The sequence below is a fragment of the Trachurus japonicus genome, chromosome 5 (assembly GCF_045865225.1).
Source record: "Trachurus japonicus isolate A0001 chromosome 5, Traja_1.0".
Lineage (NCBI taxonomy): Eukaryota > Metazoa > Chordata > Actinopteri > Carangiformes > Carangidae > Trachurus > Trachurus japonicus.
This window is the reverse complement of record NC_140911.1, coordinates 25,341,148-25,365,846: the sequence shown is the minus strand read 5'-3', so window position 1 is coordinate 25,365,846 and position 24,699 is coordinate 25,341,148. Positions and strand designations below refer to the sequence as shown.

General features: G+C 42.4%; 2 protein-coding genes across 3 annotated transcripts; one reads left to right on the top strand and one right to left on the bottom strand.

Moving 5' to 3' along the window:
• The first annotated feature begins 1,335 nt into the window (after positions 1-1,335).
• On the top strand, positions 1,336-15,305 carry atrip (ATR interacting protein). 2 transcript variants are annotated; one of them, XM_085776973.1, is made up of 18 exons: positions 1,336-1,640; positions 2,079-2,398; positions 2,794-2,867; positions 3,641-3,811; positions 3,902-4,014; positions 4,670-4,806; positions 5,002-5,085; positions 8,284-8,389; positions 8,722-8,886; positions 10,551-10,815; positions 11,321-11,374; positions 11,550-11,731; positions 12,856-12,992; positions 13,093-13,184; positions 14,113-14,196; positions 14,282-14,360; positions 14,454-14,675; positions 14,790-15,305. In XM_085776973.1, the coding sequence occupies exons 2-18, from the start codon at positions 2,080-2,082 to the stop codon at positions 14,861-14,863; spliced, it is 2,358 nt and encodes a 785-aa protein (XP_085633099.1). In that variant the 5' UTR covers positions 1,336-1,640; position 2,079; the 3' UTR covers positions 14,864-15,305. The 2 variants fall into 2 exon arrangements, with proteins under 2 accessions (XP_085633099.1, XP_085633098.1); XM_085776972.1 differs by having other exon boundaries at positions 4,999-5,085.
• Positions 15,306-17,369: 2,064 nt separating this feature from the next.
• Positions 17,370-23,243, bottom strand: trib3 (tribbles pseudokinase 3). The gene is made up of 4 exons (XM_085776971.1): positions 22,625-23,243; positions 19,550-19,828; positions 19,031-19,323; positions 17,370-18,628 (listed from the first exon to the last, which is right to left on the bottom strand). Exons 2-4 carry the CDS (start codon positions 19,826-19,828, stop codon positions 18,139-18,141), a joined length of 1,062 nt encoding a protein of 353 aa, XP_085633097.1. The 5' UTR covers positions 22,625-23,243; the 3' UTR covers positions 17,370-18,138.
• Between the last annotated feature and the right edge of the window lie 1,456 nt (positions 23,244-24,699).

The following is a 24,699-nucleotide window of genomic DNA, read 5'->3' as shown; positions in this document are numbered from 1 at the left end:
CCTGTGAAGTCATACCAGTTCGATCTGGTACGAGTTCACGGGTCGGAAGTTACGAGTGGCCGTTATAGGGAACTTTCACAGACAACAGGACGGTAAAAACACGAGCTACGGGTTACCTGGAACGCTACCAAGTCGTAGTTGTGACTTGAAGCTGTAACTTACGGTTTCAAAAGCCTGCCTTGAACACAGCATTAGCCGAAACGGCCGTGCCACTGATATCTGCTTTAATTCCGAATTAAAAAACATCATGTAAACGATAAGCCCCACTACGGGATTCAATCCTCAGTCTCCCGTGTGAGAGGTAGGCTAACTGTTCTATCCACTGTACTACCATGGACCATTAATTCTACTCGAGACAAGAGCGGACTTATAGACATTCCTTTTTCTCTATCTCATAATTACGAGATCAGGATCTCATAATTACGAGAAAAGATCTCGTAATTACGAGATAAGGTGTCTAAATTTTATTTTATCAAGTGAATGCAATGCGCTTCCGTACTTTTTTGTATGTTTCTGCAGAAACAAACAGTGCGTTCACACCAAAAGCGACCGGAGCGACCGCGGCGACCAGCTGCCATTCATTTTCAATGTACACTGGCGAGGAGCGACGAGGAGCGACCGGCGGCGGGAGCGACTCGAGCGACGCGATGGGAGCGACACGACGCGAGCGATTAAAGTTGGGAGAGAGTTGAACTTTATGCAAATGAGCAGCGGCGCGACCGCGGCGACAGCCAATAGCGGACTGGGATTCTCACAGCCGGAGAAATTGAGAGAGCCTGAATGGACACATCTGCAGCACAGCTTGAAAGTCCCGCCCCTTTGGTCGCTTGGTGCAAGAGCTGACAAGCGACGCGATAGGAGCGGCCAGAGCGACTCGCTTTCGGTGTGAACGCACAGCATTGCCTCACAACAGGGAGTGATGTTGATGTTGTAGCTACTGAATATCTGCACAACTGTAATTAGGTCCACAGGTAGAACAGACTTTAAGACTTTGAGCAACGCTCAGCAAACAGGTCTTTTTGCAGACACAAGATTGATATTATCATCTAAATGTACAAGTAGGCTACATCAAGAACGCATTTTAAACAACGTCACAACATATGCAGAAATTAAAAAAAAAAACTGCTACAAAGTGAGACAGCAGGAAAATGCGGAACACACAAAGCGAGGCACAAGAAGCACAAGATTTAGCAAATAACAAAAATTCTTTCACAGACCTGTGTGGTTTTCTCCTCCTGCGAGTTTAGTAAGGTATGTCCCGTACAGGCTCCCGTCAGTGCATGGTTGCCGCCGGTGATTGGTCGCTTTGTCAGCGCGTTGCTCTGATTGGTCAGAATTGTCAGCAGCACTGAAGCGGGCTCAACAACACAGGTCTGACCTGACCACTTCAACTTTGTCTTGCTGGCTCCTTTTCTTTAAAAACACACATTTCACCGCTTACTTTAGTGCGGACGGGCCGTGTGAATGGGCGCCATCATCAGACACCGCTCACATATTTTTCATGAGGTTTATTGTGGCTTTGAAATGCTGCCGTGACGGAGTGAGCGGTGTTAGCTTAGCGAGCTAACTTCCCATTGGATTCCTACTTAGCTTTATCTTTTAGCTGACAACTTTCAGGAGCTGCACCAGCAGAGCACAAGGTACAGTAACAGGAGACCCAGAGGAAGGAAGCACCTGTAAACTACATTAACGTAATTAACTCACTTGTTTTGAGGTTTGGTTACGATAGAAATAAACACTGGTTTGTTGCTGTATTGACAGATCTCTGCTCAGACCTTCACTTACTTTAAATCAGGCTGGTCACTTGACGGTCCTGCTGAGTTAAGCTCCTGTAGCTGTATGAAGTTGAAAGGATGCACTTGCAGAGATTTGGTTTGGTATCCTAATACTGTGATAAGATAGTCCTGTATACATCTACCTACAGTCTGACTGAAGGTGTGTAACTCTGAGCCTTTCTGGCCAGGAAAGACCAAAATCTTAGTCTGGGTAGTAGTACTGTAAATGATCAGTTTAGAGGTCAAAGGTCAGAGCTGTCAGCTAGTTAACGTCGGTTAACGTCCTCTCCTCCTCCTTCACAGTATGAACTGCCCTCCCACCAAGCGCCTTAGAGGCCTGAACCATGAAGTGGCAACGACAGTGGCCTTCGATGACCCATTTGGAGATGATGATGACTTCACTCAAGACGACTTGAATGAGATCGACATCATTGCGTCGCAGGCCGCCACCTCATCAGCTGCAGGGTCTAAACCAGAAAACAAACCGATGGAGTCGGCTAGGCCCCACGCTGCAGGACAGAGCAAACCTCTGAGCAGAGCTGCTCTGAAGCAGAGCAGAGAAAACACGTTTCGATTAGGCAACAGCAACAGAGGAAATGCTGGGATGAGCAGAGAGCCTCTTGGTGAGTTCAGAGCAGAATTGAACATTAATGGAAGTTTCTTTTCCCCCTTAAATAAATAACTTACCTCTTTCATTTTTATTAATATTCTTATGAATGTACAGCACTTTGTTCCAGCTGTGGCTGTTTAAAGTGCTTTATAAATAGATGAATAAAGTTTAACCACATATGTAAAGGCAAACCCCACAGATTTACACATTTAATCTTGTATTATAGTCATCTAATCTTGTTAAATTTCTTCCTCTTCATATTAATCTAGGAGCACACAATTTCATCTCGTGTACACCGTACAAGAAATGACAAATAAAAAAACCTTTAACCTTTAAGAAAAGTACAGAGGGGATTGGGGAACAGTGCTGATATACTGCATGTCAAGCTCTGTTGTTTTGTGTGTTCAGGTAACAGGCAGCAGCAAATTGGGTGTGACAGAGAGGACTCGCTGGAGGCTCAGCATTCAGAGTTGAAAAGGAAGGTGATATAACCTCCATCCATCCATCTATTCTCTATACCACTTATCTGTGGCTGGAGCCAGTTACAGCTGACATAGGGTGTGGGCAGGGTATATGCCCTGGACAGGTCACTAGTCTATCACAGGGCCACATTAAGAGACAAACAACATCATTCACGCACTACTGGTAATAAAGAGTGGCCCGGCCGTCAACCTAGTGTGCATCAAAGTTGATAAAAAATCACCACAGCATTAGAAGGGCAGGTTTAGAGAAAGCAGCTGAGGGAAGTTGAACAATTGTCCGGTGAACAAAACTGCATAATCATGACTGAAAGCCATAACACTGCACTTGAGCTTACAGTTGCACACTAAATTCCTTTAATATATATATTTTTTTTTTACTTTTCTGTAACTTCATAGTTTTGTTTAGCAGATTTCTTGTAAAGTGTCCTTCAATCACAGAGAGCCACACACAGACAGGCTACTGGTATCAGTGGTTTGAAGTCAGTGCGTAATGGGAGGTTTATGCACAGTAAATGAATAAATAATCTCAACTATTACAACACATGTCAACATTTGTGAATTTGAATTTAATGTTATGGACACATATCAGTCTGCATCTGAAATATATTGAGGTTTGATTCCCACACCTTGATGATGCATGGTCTAAATGTGAAGATGTTAAAGGGACAACCAGGAGTTTTGGAAAAGCGAAGCGTTTTCACACTACATTTATGAGCCTCCGTGCGGTGTGTGTGTGTGTGCGTGTGTGCGTGCGTGCGTGCGTGTTTTATTAGCTCAAAGAAGTAGAAGATGAGATTGTCTCGAAGAGTGGGGAGATCCGTGTCCTGAGGGACTACCTGAAAGCAGCTCAGCAGGAGAACGAGGCTGAGAGACAAAACCAGGTCCTGTTGGAGACTCAGAGGAAGAAGGAGCAGAGTGACAAGGAGAAGGAGCTCAACAAGAAGGTGCAGAAACCTACCACAGTCATTCACACTGTCCATATTGTTTATTCCTCACAATAACATGATGATAACAATAACATGTTGTGTGTGCAGGTTCAGTCTTTGCAGTCTGAGCTGCAGTTTAAAGAAGCAGAGATCAATGAGATGAAGTCCAAACTGCACAGTTCAGAAAAAAACAAGACGGCCTCTCCACTGCCTAGAAACAAGTGAGTCATCGATACAACTATTTGCATAAACTTCAGTCATTCTCTCAATGAGGATTTGCTGTTTTTCTTCTCTATATTGCAGTTAACTGAACATTTAAAGAGTTTGGTCAGATATTCACCTCGGTCTCAGTACTTTCCTTTAGCTCAGCAGGGTCAGTCCAACAGTTATAATTAGTTAAACTTCCTGAGAATTTGGGAGATGAGGAAAGTAAAAAAGTGTTTTACAGTTGGTTCCTGGTTTGTTGTAGAGTTCCTTTATGCTTTAAATGTGCCTAAATTAAGGTGTTACATAGCTTATTATTCAAAATCTCATTATACTCTAATATTTTAAATGATAGATATATTTGGATAGACTGGCGTCTTGTCCAGGGTGAAGCCTGCCCGTGCCCTATGTTAGCTGGGATTGGCTCCAGCTCCCCTGCAACCCTACATGGATAAACGATGTATAAATATAGGTACAGATACAATAATTAGGGGAATAAAATAATTTAGGCAAGCAATAATAAACATGTAAAGATACAGTAACAAAATCTGTATAAAATTATAAGGAGACATTTTAAAAACTTATTTACAGTAATTCATCAGCAGGATGAACAATTGACTGACTGTCATCTGCTCGTCTCTATTCACTCTCTGACCGTCTTTCTGCTCTTAGTCCTAAAGTGCTGAGCTCTCTTGGCAGCAGCTCCTCCTCTCCGGCTGGAAACGGTTTCATCACCAAGGAGATGTTTGGAGCCAATGTGCCATCCAGGACAACGCCGGTGAAGACGCCAATGAAGACACGAAGAGATGGTGCGTTACATGATGATGTCATGGAGGTCGTTACAGTTGTGGTGATGAAATATATGTGTCCATTATGGGGTTTTTCATTGAATTTTGGTTAATATCTATGTGGGTCAGTGGGGTTTTGTAGTGGTAGTGGGTTGTGGAAGTCTATATATGTATGCAATTTCACCAAAAGTGACAAGAGTGTGTGTGTTTCAGCAGATAGAAGCTCATCCAACAGCAAATGTGACAACAGTCGTCCAGACCCCTTCCTGATTGTCAGACCTGCACATCTGCAGCATCAAGGTCAGTGTGTCAGCTGCATTAACCTGCATTTTTAAATGATATTTTATATTTAGGAAAGAATAAAATATTACATTACAATGAATAACAACAACTTGCCCTAAGGGGATCCCAATCCAATACCTACCCACCATAATAAACAACAATAAAAGGAAAAACATAAATTGGTAACCTCAGCAACAGACATAAATAAGACATTTCAACACTATTATGAGAAACTCTATACATCAACAGTATCCTGTAATGATAACCAAAGGGAGCAGGAACTGTTTTTCTCCAATATTGATATGCCCAAACTTGACATAGATCAAGCAGAGAAGTTAGAGTCTCCTATAACTGAAGGAGAAATAAGGAAAGCTGTATCATTGATGAACACTGGGAAATCTCCAGGTAATGATGGATTTCCTGCAGAGTATTATAAAGAATACATAGACATTCTGGCCCCAGTGTTGGTTAAGGTATATCAGGAGGCTTTTGAGAAAGGCCATGTACCACCAACATTTAATGAAGCTCTAATATCTCTGATTCCGAAAAAAGATAGAGACATAACAGACCCAGCTAATTTTAGACCAATAAGTTTGCTTAATGTGGACTCTAAAATATTGACCAAAGTGTTGGCTCTACGTCTTCAACAAGTTTTGCCCATCATTATACATGGAAATCAAGCTGGCTTCATGAAGAATAGATCTTCCACAGATAACATGAGGAAATTAATACATTTAATGTGGCTTGCCCATTCTAAAAATGTCCCTATAGCCGCCATCTCTTTAGACGCCGAGAAGGCTTTTGACAAGGTAGAATGGGGCTTTCTCTTTTCTGCTCTGTCACATTTTGGATTTGGTCTCTGTTTTTCTCAATGGGTAAAGATATTATATAAAGAACCAAAGGCAGCAGTAATAACTAATGGAGTAATATCACCCTTTTTTTCGCCTTTCTAGAGGCACCCGTCAAGGGTGCTCCTTAAGCCCCCTATTGTTCATAATTTTTTTAGAAACTCTGGCTGTTAGTATTAGGAAGAATACAGGTATCAAGGGAATTGAGTGTGGCGGCCAACATCACAAACTGCTGTTATTTGCAGATGATATCCTAGCTGTGGTGACAGACCCTGAGACATCCCTGCCATTTTTAATGGAAACTATTCAGTCCTACTCTGAACTGTCAGGTTATACAATTAATTGGAATAAATCTGAGGCAATGCCATTGACTCCATTATGCCTCCCTTACATGGTAGAAAAATTTAAATTTAAGTGGGTACCTAAAGGTATCAAATATCTCGGTGTTAAACTCAGTCAAGATCTGGAAGAGCTGCCTTGGTTAAACTTTAACCCTTTATTACAAAAAATTAAAACAAATCTGGAGAAATGGGTAAAGATTAAACTTACGCTGTGGGGAAAAATTAATATTATCAAAATGATAATAGCTCCTCAATTCAATTATTTAGTAATGATGTTGCCAATCACAATACCACCTGCTATTTTTAAGAAATATGATGATGTGGTCAAACAGTTTTTATGGGAGGGGAAAAAAGCTCGAATTAAACTAAGTAAACTTTGTACTCCAAAGGAAAAAGGGGGATTAGGTCTAACAGGCCCAAGGTTATATGCCATATCTTTTGAAATGGCTAAATTGGCCAAATATTGGAAGCTGACAGATAACAGGCTAGACTGGATAGATATTGAGAATGAGTTGTGTTCACCATTCAGTGTAAAGGAGATACTATCTCAGCGCAGTGACATAAAAAGTCCAGTGCTAGTCCACTCTAGGGAAGTATGGGCCAAAGCACATAAAAAGGTTTCACATCATGTACAGCCATACGCTTCACTATGGTTTAATCCTGCCATTCATATTGGTAAAGTGTCGGTGTACTGGAAGCAGTGGCATTCAAGAGGTATATGTACAATAGGAGATCTATACAAAAATGGACAATTTTTGTCTTATGAGGAATTAATTAGTCATTTTAAACTTGAAGGGAAACAACATTTTTGGAAATATTTACAAATCAGGGATTGTGTAAAATCTCGAATTAGTAACTCCTCAGAGAATTCTATTATGGACTATATGAATATGCCACTTGAACGCTGTACAGCTTCACAATTTTATAAATCAACAAATTTTTCAGTAAGTGAGGAGTACACTAATGTGAAGTTGCTATGGCAGAGGGACTTGAGGACAAATATTGCTCAGGAGAAATGGCTGGATATGTTGGCAGGCTGTGGGAAGTATGTAAAAGAGGCACGAGGGAAGTTCACACAGTATAAAATTATACACAGATATTATCACACTCCTGTGAGATTACATAGAATGAAATTGTTGAATGACAATAAGTGTTGGAAATGTAAAACAGGACTGGGAACTTTTTTGCACTGTATATGGGAGTGTACATTAGTGGCTCCATTCTGGGTAGAAGTTGTGGACTTCCTGAGTGAATGGTGTGGTTTAGCAGTCCCCTTGACTCCTGTTATGTGTCTTCTAGGGGACAGGTCTCAGTTACCAAATATATCTAAAGGAACATTTTCTGTTATCATGGTGGGCCTGATTACAGCCTCCAGAGTGACTCTAAGACATTGGAAGACGGCTGTGTCTCCTACTCTGAGGGAGTGGTTGGGTGCAATGGCGGAGACAGCATCCTATGAAGCTATGCTTTGTAGGTTGAAAGGCAAAGAGGAAGACGGGATGAGCTCTTGGGAACTTTTTTGGAGTTACACAAAGCAGACCAAAGACTAAATGCAACACCTTGTATCATTTATTTGATGGACTCAGTTTCTTCTCATGTGGATTCCTTATGTGTCATATTTGTTTGGATTTCATAATCTCTCCTTTTTGTATCTGAGAGGATGTCAGCACCAAAACACACAAAAGAAAACATGTGTATCTTGAACCTGTACTTATTTGTATGTTTCTTAAAAGTTCAATAAAAATTTAAATGACAAAAAAAAAAAAAAAGGAAAAACACATTCAGAATAAATACCAGGGTTTCCCGCAGCACTTTCCTAACTAACGTCTAAAAAAAAAAAAAAAGTAGCGATATTTGCTGCCGCCGCGCCCCCGCCCCCCCGTCAGACGATGGCCTTCATTCATCTCCATTCATCTCCACATCCTCTCACACACATACACACACCACAGAGAAGCGCGCATGCACAACAGCAGCACGTGGTGAAAGCGAAACGCTTTGATTAAAATGTGTTTTCTTTTGTCCTCCAGGTGGCATCCTGTTGGGGTTGTTGCTGCAGCAGCCTCTGTCTCCCAGCAGCCTCAGCCTCTCTCATCTGTTGACTATGAGTCTGACAGACACCCACCTGACATCCAGGTAAAAACCATGCACTGTAACCATGGTGATATTGATGGTCACAGGTTTGGTGTTTGAAGTTGCGAGGCAATATTATGATCACTTCAGCATGTACTGCATCCTAAATGGATTTTGTTGAATTTACTTGCTGCAAAGAAACAACAAAGTGTAGTAAACTGTAGATATGAAGTTTCCCCTTTAATATTTGAATACTAGTAATGACAGTAGTGGGTTAGGGTTAGGGTTAGGGCTGCTGCAGTGGTAGCTGTGTACTACTGTTCCACATCCCAGCTCAAGCACAAAGGAGCTGGACTGTTATGAACTACTGACTGACTTGATGTCTGTGTGTTCAGTGGGCTGTCGGCAGATTTCCTGCTGCACTCTGATGCAGCAGCGTGTGTCAGTGGAGATGGAGCTTCCAGAGCCTCTCTGAGTCCGGTCCAGAGTCTGGCTGTAACCGGACTCAACATGCTCAGTCAAAGCCGAGCAGCAGCTGCAGCCACCAGCAGGAACCACAGGTACACACTATGTCTGATGATTCAGCAGCTGCTCTGCTGAAACTTTGACTGAATTACTGAGATTGTACTCATACTGATGTCATTATCGATTCTGCTTATATGTCTGTTTCCTTATTGATTCCTAATTAATGTTATGTATAGGAGAAAAAGCGGGCCTACACTCCTGACACCCCAGTGCTCCCACTACTATCCTCCCTCCTCCATCTGTGAGCATAAGAATAAGTAGACTAAAATGTGCAAAATTGATAATTTTATATAGAATTGTAAGACAGGAAAATTTTAATATGAAACATCAGCCTCATGTCAGTGTAATCCCGGTTCATTTTGTGTTTTTCCTCTCTTCACATGACTAAAAGCATAGCTCCACTTCATCCTGTCAGTGACATGAGGGGGCTTTTTATAATTTGCAGAACCCTTCACAGTTTGGTTTTAGTGGGGGTAGTGGGTCCCTGGAGCTGAAAGACCAGCTGGCATTGATAACAGGGATTGATGTTGGGAATGAGTTGGTTCATTACCTTTAATTGTCGGAGCACGTTGTTTGGAGATCGGCGGGGGAGAGACGCAAGGTGCATGGTATTTCTAGTTTCCCTTCACTAAATACACAGCCCAACAACTCCAAAACGTTCTCGTGAACAAGTTGTGCTCTACATTTGTCACGCTATGAGCTAATAACGTATAATTAATTGTCTTATATTATTATAATTATACTTTTGAAATCACTCCGCCCAGCAGCCGTGTCTGAAATGTAGTTGCGGGTACTCATTTGCCTCGAAAACTACTCCGTCTCGTAATGTTACATTATTGTTTAATAGCGTGGTGAATGTGCAGGTCACAATTTCTCAATGAGAGTGTTTTGGAGTTGTTAGATTGTGTATTTAGTTTGATGAGGGAAACGTGGAAATACCATGCACCTCGCGTCTATCCCCCGCCTATCTCAAACCAGCTTGCACCGACAATTAATGGTAATGAACCAACTCCTAAAACTATAGGGATTATGGCAATATGTGTATTTGCCAAAATGTTGAAATATCCCTATAAATTTAGACAGTTTCAGGCTCTGACCTGGAATTTGTTCTCATTTTACATACTTATTGTTCTGTGGTTCTGTGGACAGCAGCCCCCTCTTGTGGCCAAATAGTATAACAGCAGCACTGAAATAACAAGTCAACACCATCATGACATCACATGTTTTTGTCGATGATTTGATATGTGTAAACTGTATGTAACATTTTCCACAGGTGTATCATATTAAGGCTCAAAAGGCGATTGTATTAGAGTACCGGGTAACAATTTTTCAAATACATCAAAACAATGAAAGGGGGGCTATAAACTTCAGAATTATTTATTGAATACACCAATAAAATATGGCAGACAATGGCATAGCAATGCACAGTAGCCGGCTGTTTCTTCTAGGTTGTGAGTGTTCACAGCAGTCAGAGGAGGCGACTGACAGAGTAGCAATGGAAGGATTTGTCATTGCAAACAGAGCTTAAATAAATGCTGAAACAAGTACTTAATAGATGGATTTGGCATTTTATTTATAGCTTAAATTGGGATTTCGAAGGACTATAAAATAATATAAAAAGTTTGGGAATAGCTGCTCCAGATCTGGGGTGATTGCTTATCTGATTAGGCTAACTCCATTTATCTCAATTTCTCTGTAGGTCGTGTCATGGAGCCGTCCTACTCCTCCCTCTGTTGGACCTTCACCTGTCTCGTCTCTGTCAGGCTCTGGACTTGCTCCGTTCAAACTCTGCTGGCGGCAGCAGTTCAGACTCTGCCGCTGTCAGCTCACTCCCAGCTGGCCACGCTGCTGCCACCGCCCGAGGCGGAAGACTCGAGGAGACGGGTTTGCCTGGTTTCAGCATGGAGGACACTGGTTTGGCCGCTCTGCGACTCCTCTGCCTGCTGCTGGCTCACAGTGATGAGGTGATGACGCAACATCGCTTCTTCATTCTGTAACATCTGTAATGACAAACCACACGCATGACTTGATGGCAGATCTGGTTCGATTTCCGTTGATTTTAGGAAAGCTGTGTCTTTGAATTGCTTTTCAGAATCAGAAATGTTTTTTATTGTCAAGAGCAGTAAACAGTTTACAGCACAAGGAACATGTCGTGGTGTCAGGTGCAAACATAAAGGTACCAAAAAATAGTTAGGGATAAAATAAAATAAGATTATTATATTATATTTATTATAAGAATAAATAGAAATAAAAGTAAAAATACTCTAGTGCAAAAAAATATGCATATACTACATATACAATTTAGGATTTATATAAAAAGAATAAAATAGAGTAGAGGGAGATCACACCAAGATCAACATTTTATCTGAATGGAGCTTAGTAATATTCAGTCCTTTGGACACAGTTTATGCGGCTAATGGTTATTTGTTCTTTCAATATTTGACCTTTGACCTCTGTGCTGTTCCCCAGGTAGTGGAGGCTGTGTTGTCAGAAGAGAGTCAAGGCTGCGTTGCAGACAACAAGGTACAGACAGAAAATGTAAACTTTACTCCTCATCACAGTGGAGATGGCAATATCAAAATATCAACTTTAAGAAATAAAACATGTTTGATTTGTCTTTATGACACATTGAGATGTCTTCACAGATTGTTCACTTGAATGTTTCAGTGGGATTGTCCTCCTTTTCTTCCTCTTGTAGACTGAGCCAAGTGCTGCAGGCAGAGATCTGTGCTCCCACAAGGCCTTGCTGCAGTCAGTGTTACGGCTGTGTCAAACAGGACTTGAAGGAGGCAGCAGCTCACAAAGGGAGGATCTTGTCCTCAGCGCCATGAAGACACTGTGTGTCCTGATTGAGAGGACACCACAAACACACACTGATAGGTACACACACAACATTTATTTATCAACATAATTTTCTTTGAATTTGTACTTTCTTAATTGCTAATTACTGATTAGCATTAGAATTCATTTTCATAACACCGTATTTCAAACAATTTTAGTTCATCACAGCTTAAAGGGACTACGAGGAGTTTTGGAAAGCTATGTGTTTTCACACCAGATTTCCCATGAGCCTCTGCGCACACGGTGGTATTCTAGGACCGGTCCAAGACGGACGAAAGAGAAAACATTTGCCAAAAATGTTTTCATTAATCAAGAATGAAAGTCGGAGGTACGAAGACGATCAGATACTTCGAAGTTCTGCTGCTTCTTTAAAAACGTTTAAAGAAGATCGTTTAAGTTTGAGTTTTTGTTGCGTGAGAGCAGCAGAAAGTAGCGAACGTGACGTAACACTACACCCACTCCACACGCATTCATATTCAGTTTTATTCAATCCATCAAATGAATCCTTTTACAAAATGTGCAGGATAACACATGCACAAATATGATGCAACATTTAAATGGGCGTAACACTGCTGGAGATCAAGGAGTGGCCGACCAGGGAGTGTGTGTGCGTGTGTATGCGTTAACATTTTCCACTTCGCGTCAGTAGTTACGTAATGTGACTGTAAAATACCTTCAAGCGTTTACAGTCAGTGGGTGACAGAACAGAAGGTAAAAATAGCCGAGGAGGGCTGTGCAGCAGGTAACCACTGGTAGAGGAGTTCCTGGCCTTTATCTGCTGGTTTATTAAAAAGAAATCATGTGGGAAGAACAGAGCTGAGCCCTGAGACCGGATCAGTGCAGTTTTTGTCAGCAAAGACAAACTGACTCCTGACCTTTCATGTTGCTTATTTCATACCTCTAAGGATATTTGCAAGTGCTGCCCTGCTCACATTTTTGCGCTGCTGATACTGATCATCTGTGCACTGGTTGAGGTTGAACTTCGCACTTCTCTCAGGCGCAGACAGAGTATTAGCTACAGGATCAGTCACTATAAGCATTAATTTCAATCTACCAATTAACACATTTTAAATGAAAATCAGGGTATCCATTGTTAGTTTTTAGTCAAATTCAAACCTGCATCTTCTGTGCAGTCACACCTGTCCTCTGTCTCTATCTGTCAGGTTGCAGTGTGTGTTGCAGGTGGTGTGTGTGTGTTTGTCAGCGGATGGCAAGTTGCAGATGATTAAAGAATGTGTGTCCATCCTCGCGTTGATGTCCGACCACCGAACACTGGCCCAACAGCTCTGCTCGCAGCACGGTGAGGTGTAATCATCTGTCATTTAAAGGCATCTGTATACTAATGAAATTTGATATTTATTTACTGAAACTGCAGTTCTGTTTTTTGTTGTTTCTTTCAGACCCCTGTGTTTTCCTTAAGTTATTCCAGTACATCAGAACCAGACCAGATAACTATGCAACACACACAGAGTGGATTCTGCTCGACCTGCAGGTAACACACACACGGCAGAGACATACTTTAGACCTGCAGGAGGTTTATAAGAATAGCATCAGTGTTATGGTCTTGGTACGTTTCAAAATAACTATCTTATCAAGTCAGCACACGTCTAAAGACAAAGGGTTTCTACCTTTTCTGAAAGGTGAAATGAGAACTCTGGCTGCGTCACATTAGTCATCGTTGTTAAAAAGATGATCAAACAAGCACTTCATCTGAAACCTGGACACGTTTCTTCCCCCGTGTGTATCTGACTGACATCAGCAGAGCATCAGCTTGACAGTTGAGGACCAGTTGACCTACTTCACCTAGACTACAACAGCTGGCTCCTGTGTCTATTCGGGCTGCAGCTCTCAGTTATTTTCTCTCTCAAGAGAAGCAGATTATTCTCATGATTAGTGGTTAAGATTATAAAATGTGGGAAAACAAAAAGTAAGAACGTCCATAAGTTCCTTAACCCTAAGGTGTTGTTCTACATGTTTTCTGACCTCAGACCTCATCCACACAACAGGTTTCATTTTAAAACAATATTCTTAAACAAAAAAGCCCCAACCAGAAAACCATTTTAGCTCTGTATCAGAAACGACCTCCAATTACCAATAATATGCACACTGGGCATATGCGAGCAGGTTGTTGACTCTGCAACTGATAAGTTGCAAAAAAGCAAAGAGCAGAGTTGCTGCAACAAAAACATTTAGGCAGTTGTCAGCATTTTACAATACATGTTGCTTTCCCCACTGGTAGTCGAAGCAAACGAGACCCAGACATGTCATTGAGACAGGTACAGTCAAGGTGATCTAACATAGTATCAGCCTTTATAAAGGCTCTGTCTTTGTTTGTCCCAACCACAGCTTACATGTATTTAAAAACAGCTGTTCTTTGAGGACTCACCTCTATGTCGGCCATTGTTGTGTTTGTGTCTCAGGTGGTTCGTTCGTTGAGCAGACTAATGACTCAGAGAGCAGAAAGCTGGAGCACAAACCACAGCAGCTGTCAATGCTTCACTGAGGTAAATATCTATTCTGTTTCTCCGTATAGTGACACCAAACTTTGTGTTGCACTTTTCAACATGAGTTTCTCTTTCTTCCTCTCAGGTGGTCCAGACCGTGGTGATTGTTTTCCATCGTCAGTGGTTGGATCTCCGTGGTTCTCAGGAGCCGTCGGACTCAACAGGTCAGTCGCATGTCAGATTTTGAAGCATGGGTCTGATAAAATGCACAATGAAGTCTCTGTAGCAAGCTGACCCTAAAATGGCTGTCCCCTCAGGTGCGCCCCAGCCCTTACCACGGTGCTCCGCCCCCTCGTTGCCGTGGTGGCACAGCCCTGCGGCGTCCCTGCTCAGAGAGTGTTTGCTGCTGCTGCATTGGCTGCTGCTGCATCACAGCAACTTCTCAGAGAGCTGCAGACCGCTGCTGCACATGTACGACCAGGTGATCCCCGCCGTACGAGACACGCTGAGGAAGATCCCTGAGCTGAGCGAGAGCGAGGGTACAAACACACACACAAAAATACACGCAATGTTTTTCAAATTGCTGTTGATTCAATAGGCCACAGATATAACATCACCCAATAAAGACTCACACTATCCACTTCTGTTTCCAGAGCTGGCACTGGACGAGATCTGCCGCTCAGAGGGCGACGACACTGACGACATGGACACTGATACTGGTTCCTGACTGACTCCATCAGTGACCATTGAACAGACATGAGAGACATTTCACTGACTGTCAGTGTGACGTTTCAGTCTGAGGTGAGGACAAAATGAAGACTCTGATTTCAGACGGACTTTTCAGCAATGAAGTGGGCATTGTATCGAGAATCTTATCTGAAGTGAAGGACAGTCGCAGAATTTAATCTGCTCTCTGATCAGATTGAACAATAAAATGTGAAGGTGTGAAAACTCATTGTTCATGTTCACCTGCTGTCTTACCTGTCTGTGCTCTTCAACAGCCAGAGCTGCTGCTACTTTTGGACATTTGTTTAATTTTTAGTGTTTACAGGATCATTCACAGTTAATCCTGTCTATATCTGTACAGTATTTTGACTGAAATACAAAAAATCTAAGTCTAACTTTTAAATAACCATTTTTTCCAGAATAAAAAATATTGTGAAGAAATTACTCATAATGGTTATCTGTAGGATTTTATTTGTCACCTTCAAATTACTTCAAGCAGAAGTAAGTGGAATGTTTGTGTTAATATAAGTCTTAAATAGTTCTATCTTCCGACAGCAATCACTTATATGGAGTGTTTGGTCTGAAACACGGGTCTGTCAGTCACTCTGCTCTGCTGTAAGCCGAGGAGAAAACTTTCCTTGTATCCTACAACCTTTATCCAATGAGGAGAGAGAACGGCATAAAGGGGCGGTCCTCTCTGTGTGTGCAGCCAAGGGATGCGCGTGAATGTGGTGACGTAGGGACGAGGGCGGGGACTGCTAACTCCATCTGCTGACAAGAAGTTAGCCAAAACCACTGGATCGCTTACTTCTGCTTTAATTACATGCGGGACTCAACTCAAAAACCAAACCTGCAAAAGGATTGTCTGATTGCTGTTCCACTCAAAAGATCCTGAACTGAGCTGTACATTGTTGGTCAAACCTTGTGGCAGCAACGACTGCTGTACTATCAGTATAGTACCAATAATGGCTGGTGGACCTTATGCACCAACTCACTGTAGCTACTGTGGATGTTTGTCTAAAGTAGTAAAGTAGTAGTAGAAAATACTGCAGAATGGCTGAGTCATACCCACACCCCCACACTTTACAGATCTCAACTCAAATCTGAAAAATTGTGATCACACTAATAAAATATTCAGTTTGTACAAAAGCTCTAAACTGACAGCAGACATATAGAATATAGATTACAGATACAGATAGATAGATGTTGATAGACAGAAGACAACAGGACCAATTCATTTTTTTTTTTTAATTAAACCTAAATAAAATAAAAACAGTTCGGGACCAGAACAGTTTGTGAAATATCTTTATTCTCCGGCTTAACTGAGGTCTGAATCATACGATATATCAGTGTAAGGCATCATGTTGAATGGTGACTGGCCAGACTTGGTCAAAGGAAACGCAAGACTAATTTCAGTCCAGTTATCCTGAGATGGGATTACATGGTTGGGTTGACATGTCAAAAATAGTTTTCTTACAATCTTGTGAACTGTTGTTATTTTGGGATGATGATCAATTACAACCAGTTTTGACAAGAACTCATCCCAAAATCTAGAGCCGTTCCTGTATTTAATCATTATGACGATGATGAATGTGTTTGTTCTCTGAGCAAAATTAGAGCTTATGTCACAAGAAAACTATTTATGAATTTATACCTATGAACAAAAATGAGTTAACTGTTATTTCAGGATACCCACTCCCATAACGACCATTAACACAAATTGCAAATGAAGCATTAATCCTGAGATAACAGGCCTGACAACTGTGCTGCTCCGGATGATCAGAAGAGGACAGGATACTTTGATACAGTTTATCAGACTGAGGCTGAATTTGAACAGTGTGTGTCATTGTCGGCCACTTGCTGTATCTTCTTATATCTGTTTTTCAGAAGGATGTTGATCAACGACTCTTTATAATCCTCAGAGAGAAATAAGCTGTGCCTGAGTCCACCTTTATAAATCCAATGGTGTGTCTGGACTGTCTCCATGAACTCCTTCAGTCACGACTTGCATCTGTTTGTTGCTGGATGTCAGTGATGAGTCTAAATACCAAATCCACAGTAACTGGTCATCAAACCTGGTTCATCATCATCATCAACCACTCATGAAGGCTGTGAAACTCATTGACACACAGGACACAGTACATTCACATGCACTTTAGTGACCAGGTTACTCTGAGAAATGAGGTGATGCAGGTGACGAGAGAACAACACATTTACGTGCATTTGGAGTAACCTGGTTACATCTGTGGGTACATGCAGCAGCTGAATTTCTTCCCTGATCTGAAAACTTCCACAACCTACTTTACTTGGGAGTGAATTACTTTGAATGTGCATATGCGTAATAATTTCTACTTTGAATCACCCACTTCAATATTATCATTGTTAAAGTATTTGCCATGCACATGCGATCTTGAACAAAAAAGCAAACAAAAAGAACAATTAGAAACGTTATAATTAAAAATCTGCTCACTTGAGAAAACCAACTGTAACTTTTTTATTTTTTCTGATTGTCAACAAATCCCATGAAAACCATTAGACCAACTTTGTGTTGGTCGATCTCTGTACTTTCTGTTGTTCCTGACTGGCTACTCTGTCGTGAATCATTTGCAGTTCAAATGATTCGTGGAAGACAAGGGAGCAAGTTGAGGCGTCAAGGTGTGGTCACTTCTGAGGAGGCAGAGCTAGAGAGAGAGTGAGGAAGGCACCTGAGGGTCAAGTAATCCAGGATGAGACTGTCTCTGTAGTGTTTGTATGTTCCTGTATGTCTATCTTTGTGAGGACCAGTTAGTGTTTGAGGGGTAAGGAGTGAGGACGTTTTGTGGGGTCCTCGCCTTCACGGGCCATTTGAGGGTTCGGAGTTGGTTTTGAGGTTGCCCTAACACCTGTAGTTCAGTTTGTTGCGTCTGGACCAAGGAAAAAGACTGATTTTTATTGTCGCTTTTTTGATCATTAGTAAACTGCAAATTACTCACAAGGATTGTAATCAGCTATTGAATTTAGGTTTTTTAAGCCTTGGAGTAACACTTGTCATTAACTGTCGTAACATCCTGTTGGTCCCTGTGTTTTCACACCACAAACAAAATGCAGTTTGCCTGTGGTGTGTTTGCATGGCAGCAGATTGAGACCAAACGGTCAAACACACCAGACGTTGGCTGAACTAAACAGGTCAGGTGAGAAAGGGTTAAAGCTTAGTGAAGAACAGGGGTGATTTAGTTAATTTGGTTATCATTAGTTTTACTGGTTTGGAGTCCACACAAGTACAAGTGTGTGTGCATGTTAGTGTTTTTCAGTCCATGTTGGCACCACTTGGTCATTGTCCTCTTGTTTAATTTGTGGTGGTATGTGTGAACTGTGATGCGTCTTGTGCACACTGTGATGTGGCGTGCGGGGATTGGTCAGCCACGGGTGCATTAGCAGCTCAGACGCCTTCAGTCTTTCAACGGGCGACTTCCTCAGCATGCAGCTGATCAGACATTTGGCCCGTGGTGACAGCCAATCAGGCAGGCTGAAGGTGCCGCGGCGGATCTTTGTGAACAGCGCTGTGGGCTGCGTGTCCTGAAATGGGTATCGTCCAATCAGCATGGTGTACAGAGACACGCCCAGGCTCCAGATGTCTGCAGCGCGACCCGAGTAAGACCCGTTCCCATTGGTCAGCAGCTCGGGGCCGACGTAGGCGGGACAGCCGTGTCTGTCGGTCAGGGAGTCGTCGTCGTGGCTCCCACGAAGGAGGACGCAGTCGTCGAGGCCGAGCAGGGCAAGGCGAGTCCTGCAACACAGTTCGGGTCCATTTAATCCCAATTCATCTGCAGAAATGATAATGGTATCTGTTGTACAGCTACGTTATCATCAGTACTACAGATACTGGTAGTGGTAATATCCTCCCGCTGATAATACTAACTAAAATGCTGCTGACATAAGCAGTGTAATTATCAGTGGCCATAATAACTTCTGCAGCAATGTAGTGTCACAGCAGTAGTATTAGAAATAATAAATTCAGTGTTATTAATTACTTTTCAATATAATTGGTTGTATTATTAATGTTCGCAGTTTGTTTTTAGGTATCAGTAGAATTAGAAGCAGTATCATAAGTATTTGTATTACTATCAGTAGTATCATTGACAGTAACGGTGCTCTCTGAACATCACATGTACCTGTCTGTGACTCTCACCTGTATCTGTCCATGAAGATGAACCTGCGGAGCTTCAGGTCTCTCAGGACGACGCCATGGTGATGGCAGTGCATCACAGCGTTCAGCATCTGAGTGAAAAGAAGCCCCGCCTCCTCCTCGCCCAGGCGTTTCCTGCTGCGCACGTACGCGTGCATGTCGCCGTGGTGATGGGGCAGAAAGACGTACACGCTGTCCTGGCCGACGACCACATCCTGCAGGCCACAGATGTTGTCGTGGTGACCGATGTGGGTGTAGGCAGCCAAATGCTCCTGGTACCCACACAGAGGGAGCACCTGCAATGAGGAGGGAGTGCTTAGCCTTAGAGTTTGGAGGTCAAAGGTCATAGTGACATTACAAACACTTTTTAGCCATTAATCAAGACTTCACAAAGAAATTATGACAAAATTTCACACAAATGTTCATATGTTTAGGATACAACCTGAAACGAGCCTGAGGGGGAGAGACAGGAGTGTTTACAGCAGTGTCAACAGTATTTTCTGCAGTGTGTGTGTGTATTACCTGGCAGGTGTACTGCTTTTGTGTCTGCGTGTGCACCGCCCTGTAAGTCTCCTCCCCTTCACAGCGTTCAAACAGGAGGTAGGGTCCAACTCTGGATGGTAATTGGCTTTGACTTGACTTGGGGGTGGGGCTTCTGGGCCTGAGGCAGGGTGACAGGCCGGGTGCCAGAGGGGGCGGAGCCAGACAGGCTTGTTTACATTTCAATACGTTTTCCTGGGGCTCGTCCAATAGTCTCTTTAGACACACCTGAGACCTGGCTGTGGCTGTGCCCTTGCTCATCTGTGATTGGATAAGACAAGTGACATCATCAGGTTAATTAACAACATGGAGGAGTGGGGATCAATTTAAATATTGCTGACTGAAAATCATCCATCTGCACATGAAGAAATGTCGCAATCTTCTGCTTTTCTCTTTATGGTGCAGCTCAAGGTTTTTTTTATTTGAGATTTTACACCGTGTATAGTGTAGAAAAGTTCCTGACTGTTTATAGATCATCTTAACCCTCCTGTTTTCCTCCTGGGTCTAGGAAGGAAGGAAGGCAGAAACGGCTAAGGGAAGGAAGGAAGGAAGGGCGGACAAAGGGAAAGATGGGAGGAAAGAAGGAAGGGGAAAAGAAAGGAAAGATAGATGGAGGGAGGGAACAGATTGGGTCAATTGGGTCAATTGGGTCAAAAAGGAAGGAAGAAGTAAGGATGAAGGAAGGAAGGGAGGGAGGGAAAAAGGATTATGGAAAGAAGGAAGGGAAAAAGAAAGAAAGACAGATGGAGGGAGGGAGGGAACAGATTGGGTCAAAAAGGAAGGAAGAAGTAAGGACGAAGGGAAGGAAGGGAGGGAGGGAAAAAAGATTGTGGAAAGAAGGGAAAGTAATAGTGGGGCAGATAAGCAAAATAATTGTGCGTTTTAATGACTAAAGCATGAAACTTTCAGCATTTCATCTACATACCCCAAGGTTTAATTTCAGATGTGGAACCACTTTGGTGGCTGACCTTTAGGGGTCTTTAGGGGTCTTTTTCCACATTATTCTCCATTGGAAACCTATGAAAATCTGGGAAGTAAATCATTACCAAGGAGGAAGGAAGGCTAGAGGAAGGGAACAGAAGGACAAGAGGAGGGTTAAAAGTTGTTTGACTTATGTCATGAGCTCAAACTCCCATCACCCCCAGTCATTTCTCCACTGCAGCGCCCTCTGCAGTGCAGGTCTCCCCCCCCCCCCGCTCCACTTGGGTAACATTTTCACATACATTAATATGAGTTATATTAGCAACACATCTCACTGTGTTGTGTGTCTATAGGCTTCATGATGCAACTTCCTGTAAGCTGACAGACACCTCAGCTTTCAGATCGTTGCATCAGAGCAACAGTTTATAGTTTAAACAGGCTTTAAATACAGTCAACACACACACATACACACACAGTGAAGCACTATTTTGTAAAAAGTTTTTCAGAGCACGTAGGTGTCGCGGTGACAGTGTGGAAACCTAATGTTAGCCAACTCTGCTTTCACTCTGGTGAAACAACCTGAGTCACAGCGTCACCACGGCAACGTCATCCACCAACACACACACACACACACAGAGTGACACGCACCCGGTGAATCTGTGCTGTTTGATGTCTCATCTCTTCAGCTCTGTGGAGGATTTCTCCATGACTTTCTGCTGCAGTTTCAAAACCAGTGATCCGACTGCTAACTAAAGACACTGTTTCCTCCTGGACTTAAACACTGAAAATCAGCTTCTGGACAGTGAGAGCTCTCAATCGGCTGTCCTTTTGGATTTTGTTTTCCATACTCTAAAAACTGTTTGCCATCCACTATCAAGAAAACAGCAGCTTCCACTTGTTTCATCCTCATTTACACGAGCTCTTCTCTGCTTTTACTTCTTTTTTCCTGTAAATCTCTGCCATCAAAAAACTTCCTCATTCCTCTGTTATTAGACATGCGAGTCTGACTGTGGCCTCAGTTGAGCTGTGACGCTTAGCTGACGATCATGGGAAATGATGTAGGTAGCTAAAAACAGAATAAACAATGTGTGCCATTCGAATAAACAAAAACTAAAGAGTCTCTTATCTCCTTCCTTATCATTGCACTGCTGAGAAAGACTCAAAGACAGAGTTTACAGTCAATGCGGTAGTCACAGAAAGTTATTGGAACCACCTGTGCACCTACTTAATCCAAGCATGCGTCCAATCGACCAATCATGTGGCAGCTGTGCAACAGATCAGAAACTTCACCTGATGTTCACCCCACACTCATCAAAATGTGGAAAATGGGTGATCCCACTGACTCTGGCATGACTAGATCTGTCAACATCTAATGAGCATCAGATTATTGTAACACCTTGTTGAAGAAGAGAGGTTCAGAGAACAGGGCCAGAGGCTGGAGGCCATGGTAGCTCAGATAACAACTCTTTACATCTGTGCTATGAGCCAAGAAGCTTCTTGAGGCTGTTGGTCTACAACATCAGGTGGTGTGGGCCGGAGAAATGAGGCGAATGTGGACGTCTGAGGCAGCAGGTGGAAGGATCAGAGTCTGGCATCAACAGCACAAACAGAAGGACCAAACCGCCTTGTCCAACAGTCCAGGCTGCTGCTGCTGCTGCTGCTGCTGCTACTACTGTGGGATGTTTCCTTGGCTCACTTTAGGCCCTAAATACCAGTCATCATTTGCTGACTACGTCCAGCATGATAACACACCATGTCTTATGAACATGACAGTGGGTGAATCTCAGTGGGCCAGTCACCAGATGTAGGACGTTGTAGAGCAAGAAGAGACTGACAGCAACATGAATGTGCATCTGACACATCAGCACAAAGTAGCCTATATAATCATGCCATGTCAACATCATTTTTTAAAGTTTAAATGACTTGGTGAGCCTACTTAGAGGTTTGAAACTCTTCAGGAAATCAAAATACAGAGTGAGATTAAACAATATTTCAGTGTAGCCTACATCAGTCTCTGTAAGTGGCCTGTCTGCAGCGTGAGGACTTTTGAATTAACTTCAACATGCATTTACTAGCCACTTTGTTACTGCTATTTGAACTGAGACAAAGGATGTGAGTAGGCTACTTTGTTCTTACCTTGTGCCGTGCAGACAGACTGGTTCAGATGGTGGGACAGGAAACTAGTAGATCCAGTGGATAAGCAGCAGTAGGGACAGCGTGGACGTGCTTGGGGTCTCCGCGTGTCTGAGTTTGGAGCAAATGGTCGCTAAAGGTAGAAAAACTAGAGCCTTTCTTTAGAGCAGACCTCCTGACTGGGACGAGCAGCGGTGATACTGGGAGAACTGGGGCTCCTCTGTCCGATGATGACGTCTTTGTCTCTCTCTCTTTTTTTATTGTCTCGGTTGCGCAACCTGTCGTCAGTCAGTCAGTCAGCTGTTGGCGGCTCAGCTTCTTCACTGAGAGTAAAACATAATGAGTCGAGGCCGATACGAAGCAAAACTGAAACTTTTGTCTTTGAAAAATAAATAAAACTTGTTTCTTTTAATATAACATGTATCCGGAGCTGAGGCGAACAAAGCCGAAACAAACCGTGTCCCCGGGTCGTTGTGTCCCGTTGCGAAGTGAAATGAAATGAAATGAAATGAAATGAAATGAATCCTCGGTGAAGTTGAAATCAAGTGTGGTCCTCCGGACTGCGGTCTCCTCGGACCCTGTTCGCCTCCAGAACTTTCAGCGGGACTGAGGTCCCGGAGCAGGACTGGGTATGTTTGGTTACGTTGTTTCCTCCCGCGGTGTCGTCATCCAGCGGGGCGGAGCCTCGATGTTGCAACTCTTCAGCGATCAGTCGTCAGAAAACAGACACGAGTCAGTCAGTTTGTTAGGTACACCCTGCCCGTGACCGACATCACGTTCAGCTTCTGGGAAGAAAATCCTTCAGAGGTGTTAACTCAACTTAAAGGGTCATTTTGTAGTCTACGTAGCCTAGCCTACTTATTAGAGTAGGCTAAACACAGACTTAATCACCACAAAATATCGATACATTAGTTTGACAGAGCAGGGTAAATAATAGAAAGCAATAGCCTATAGTGAAAATATAGAATAAAAAGGAACATTTTGAAGTAATTCATTAAGACCAATACCCCCATCCCATCATCAGACAGGACTGGAAAATAAATGGATAGCCTAAATAAAATAAAGAAATAGCCTATTATTTTATGAGGTTTGCATAAATCCCACACATCGAAAGCTAAATACAGCACATTCAATCATTGAGGCAATTCAAAGTGCTTTACAGAGCAATAAAATACAAAAGACTAAATTGGTGTCCGAAATGTGTTCTTCTGTATTGCCTCTCCCTCTGTGTTTGCAACACTCTGAACCAACAGATTGACCTTAACTCACCAGATAGCCTACTGTAATTAGCCTACCTCCATAATTTATTTATCTACTCTTACAAACAACAAGACAGTGCAAACCTAAAAATAAAAAAACACACATGTTTTATATATGTATATTTATCTTTATTTTTATAGTCTCTATTCTTAGACCAATGTAATGTACTTTTCTGGGTATCGATAAAGTAATCTGATTCCAATTAAATGATTTAAAGTCTAAAATCTAAAAATAGCAAAAGTGCAAACATAAAGTGCAGAGCAGGGAAAACAACTCCCAGACATGCTGCTTTTCAGAGTCCAAATGTAGCAGCTCATCAAATTTTAATAGGATATAACATTTTTAAGTTAATTACTAATTGCAGTCGGAAGTCATGTGTTTAATGCTTTTATTAATAACTGTGTCAACAAGACAACAACCAAAACAATCTTGATAGTAAACAAGACCAAGTTATTGAAGGCACTTTTAATTTGGAGAGCAAAGCTCCAAGGCCCCAGAATGCACCACCACTTTATGAGCTTCATAAAATAAGACCATGACAAAACTAAGCTTTACATAAGCAAAATGACACGTGTAAAGTTTATGATGCATCTTAGGAGCTAAACTTTAACTCTAAACACAGCATATGTGTGTCTTGCATCAGCCACTGGAGTGATTTCAGTTTCACTTTGACTATGGCGAGGGAGAAATTTACGACACAATCTTGCACTCAATGATAGAGATCATATTTTGAAAATGCACATGTTGCATTAGGCTGCTTTGGTTTCAACAAACTGCCAACAGAGTGTGTGCATTTGTTTCTCTTATTGAACATGTCT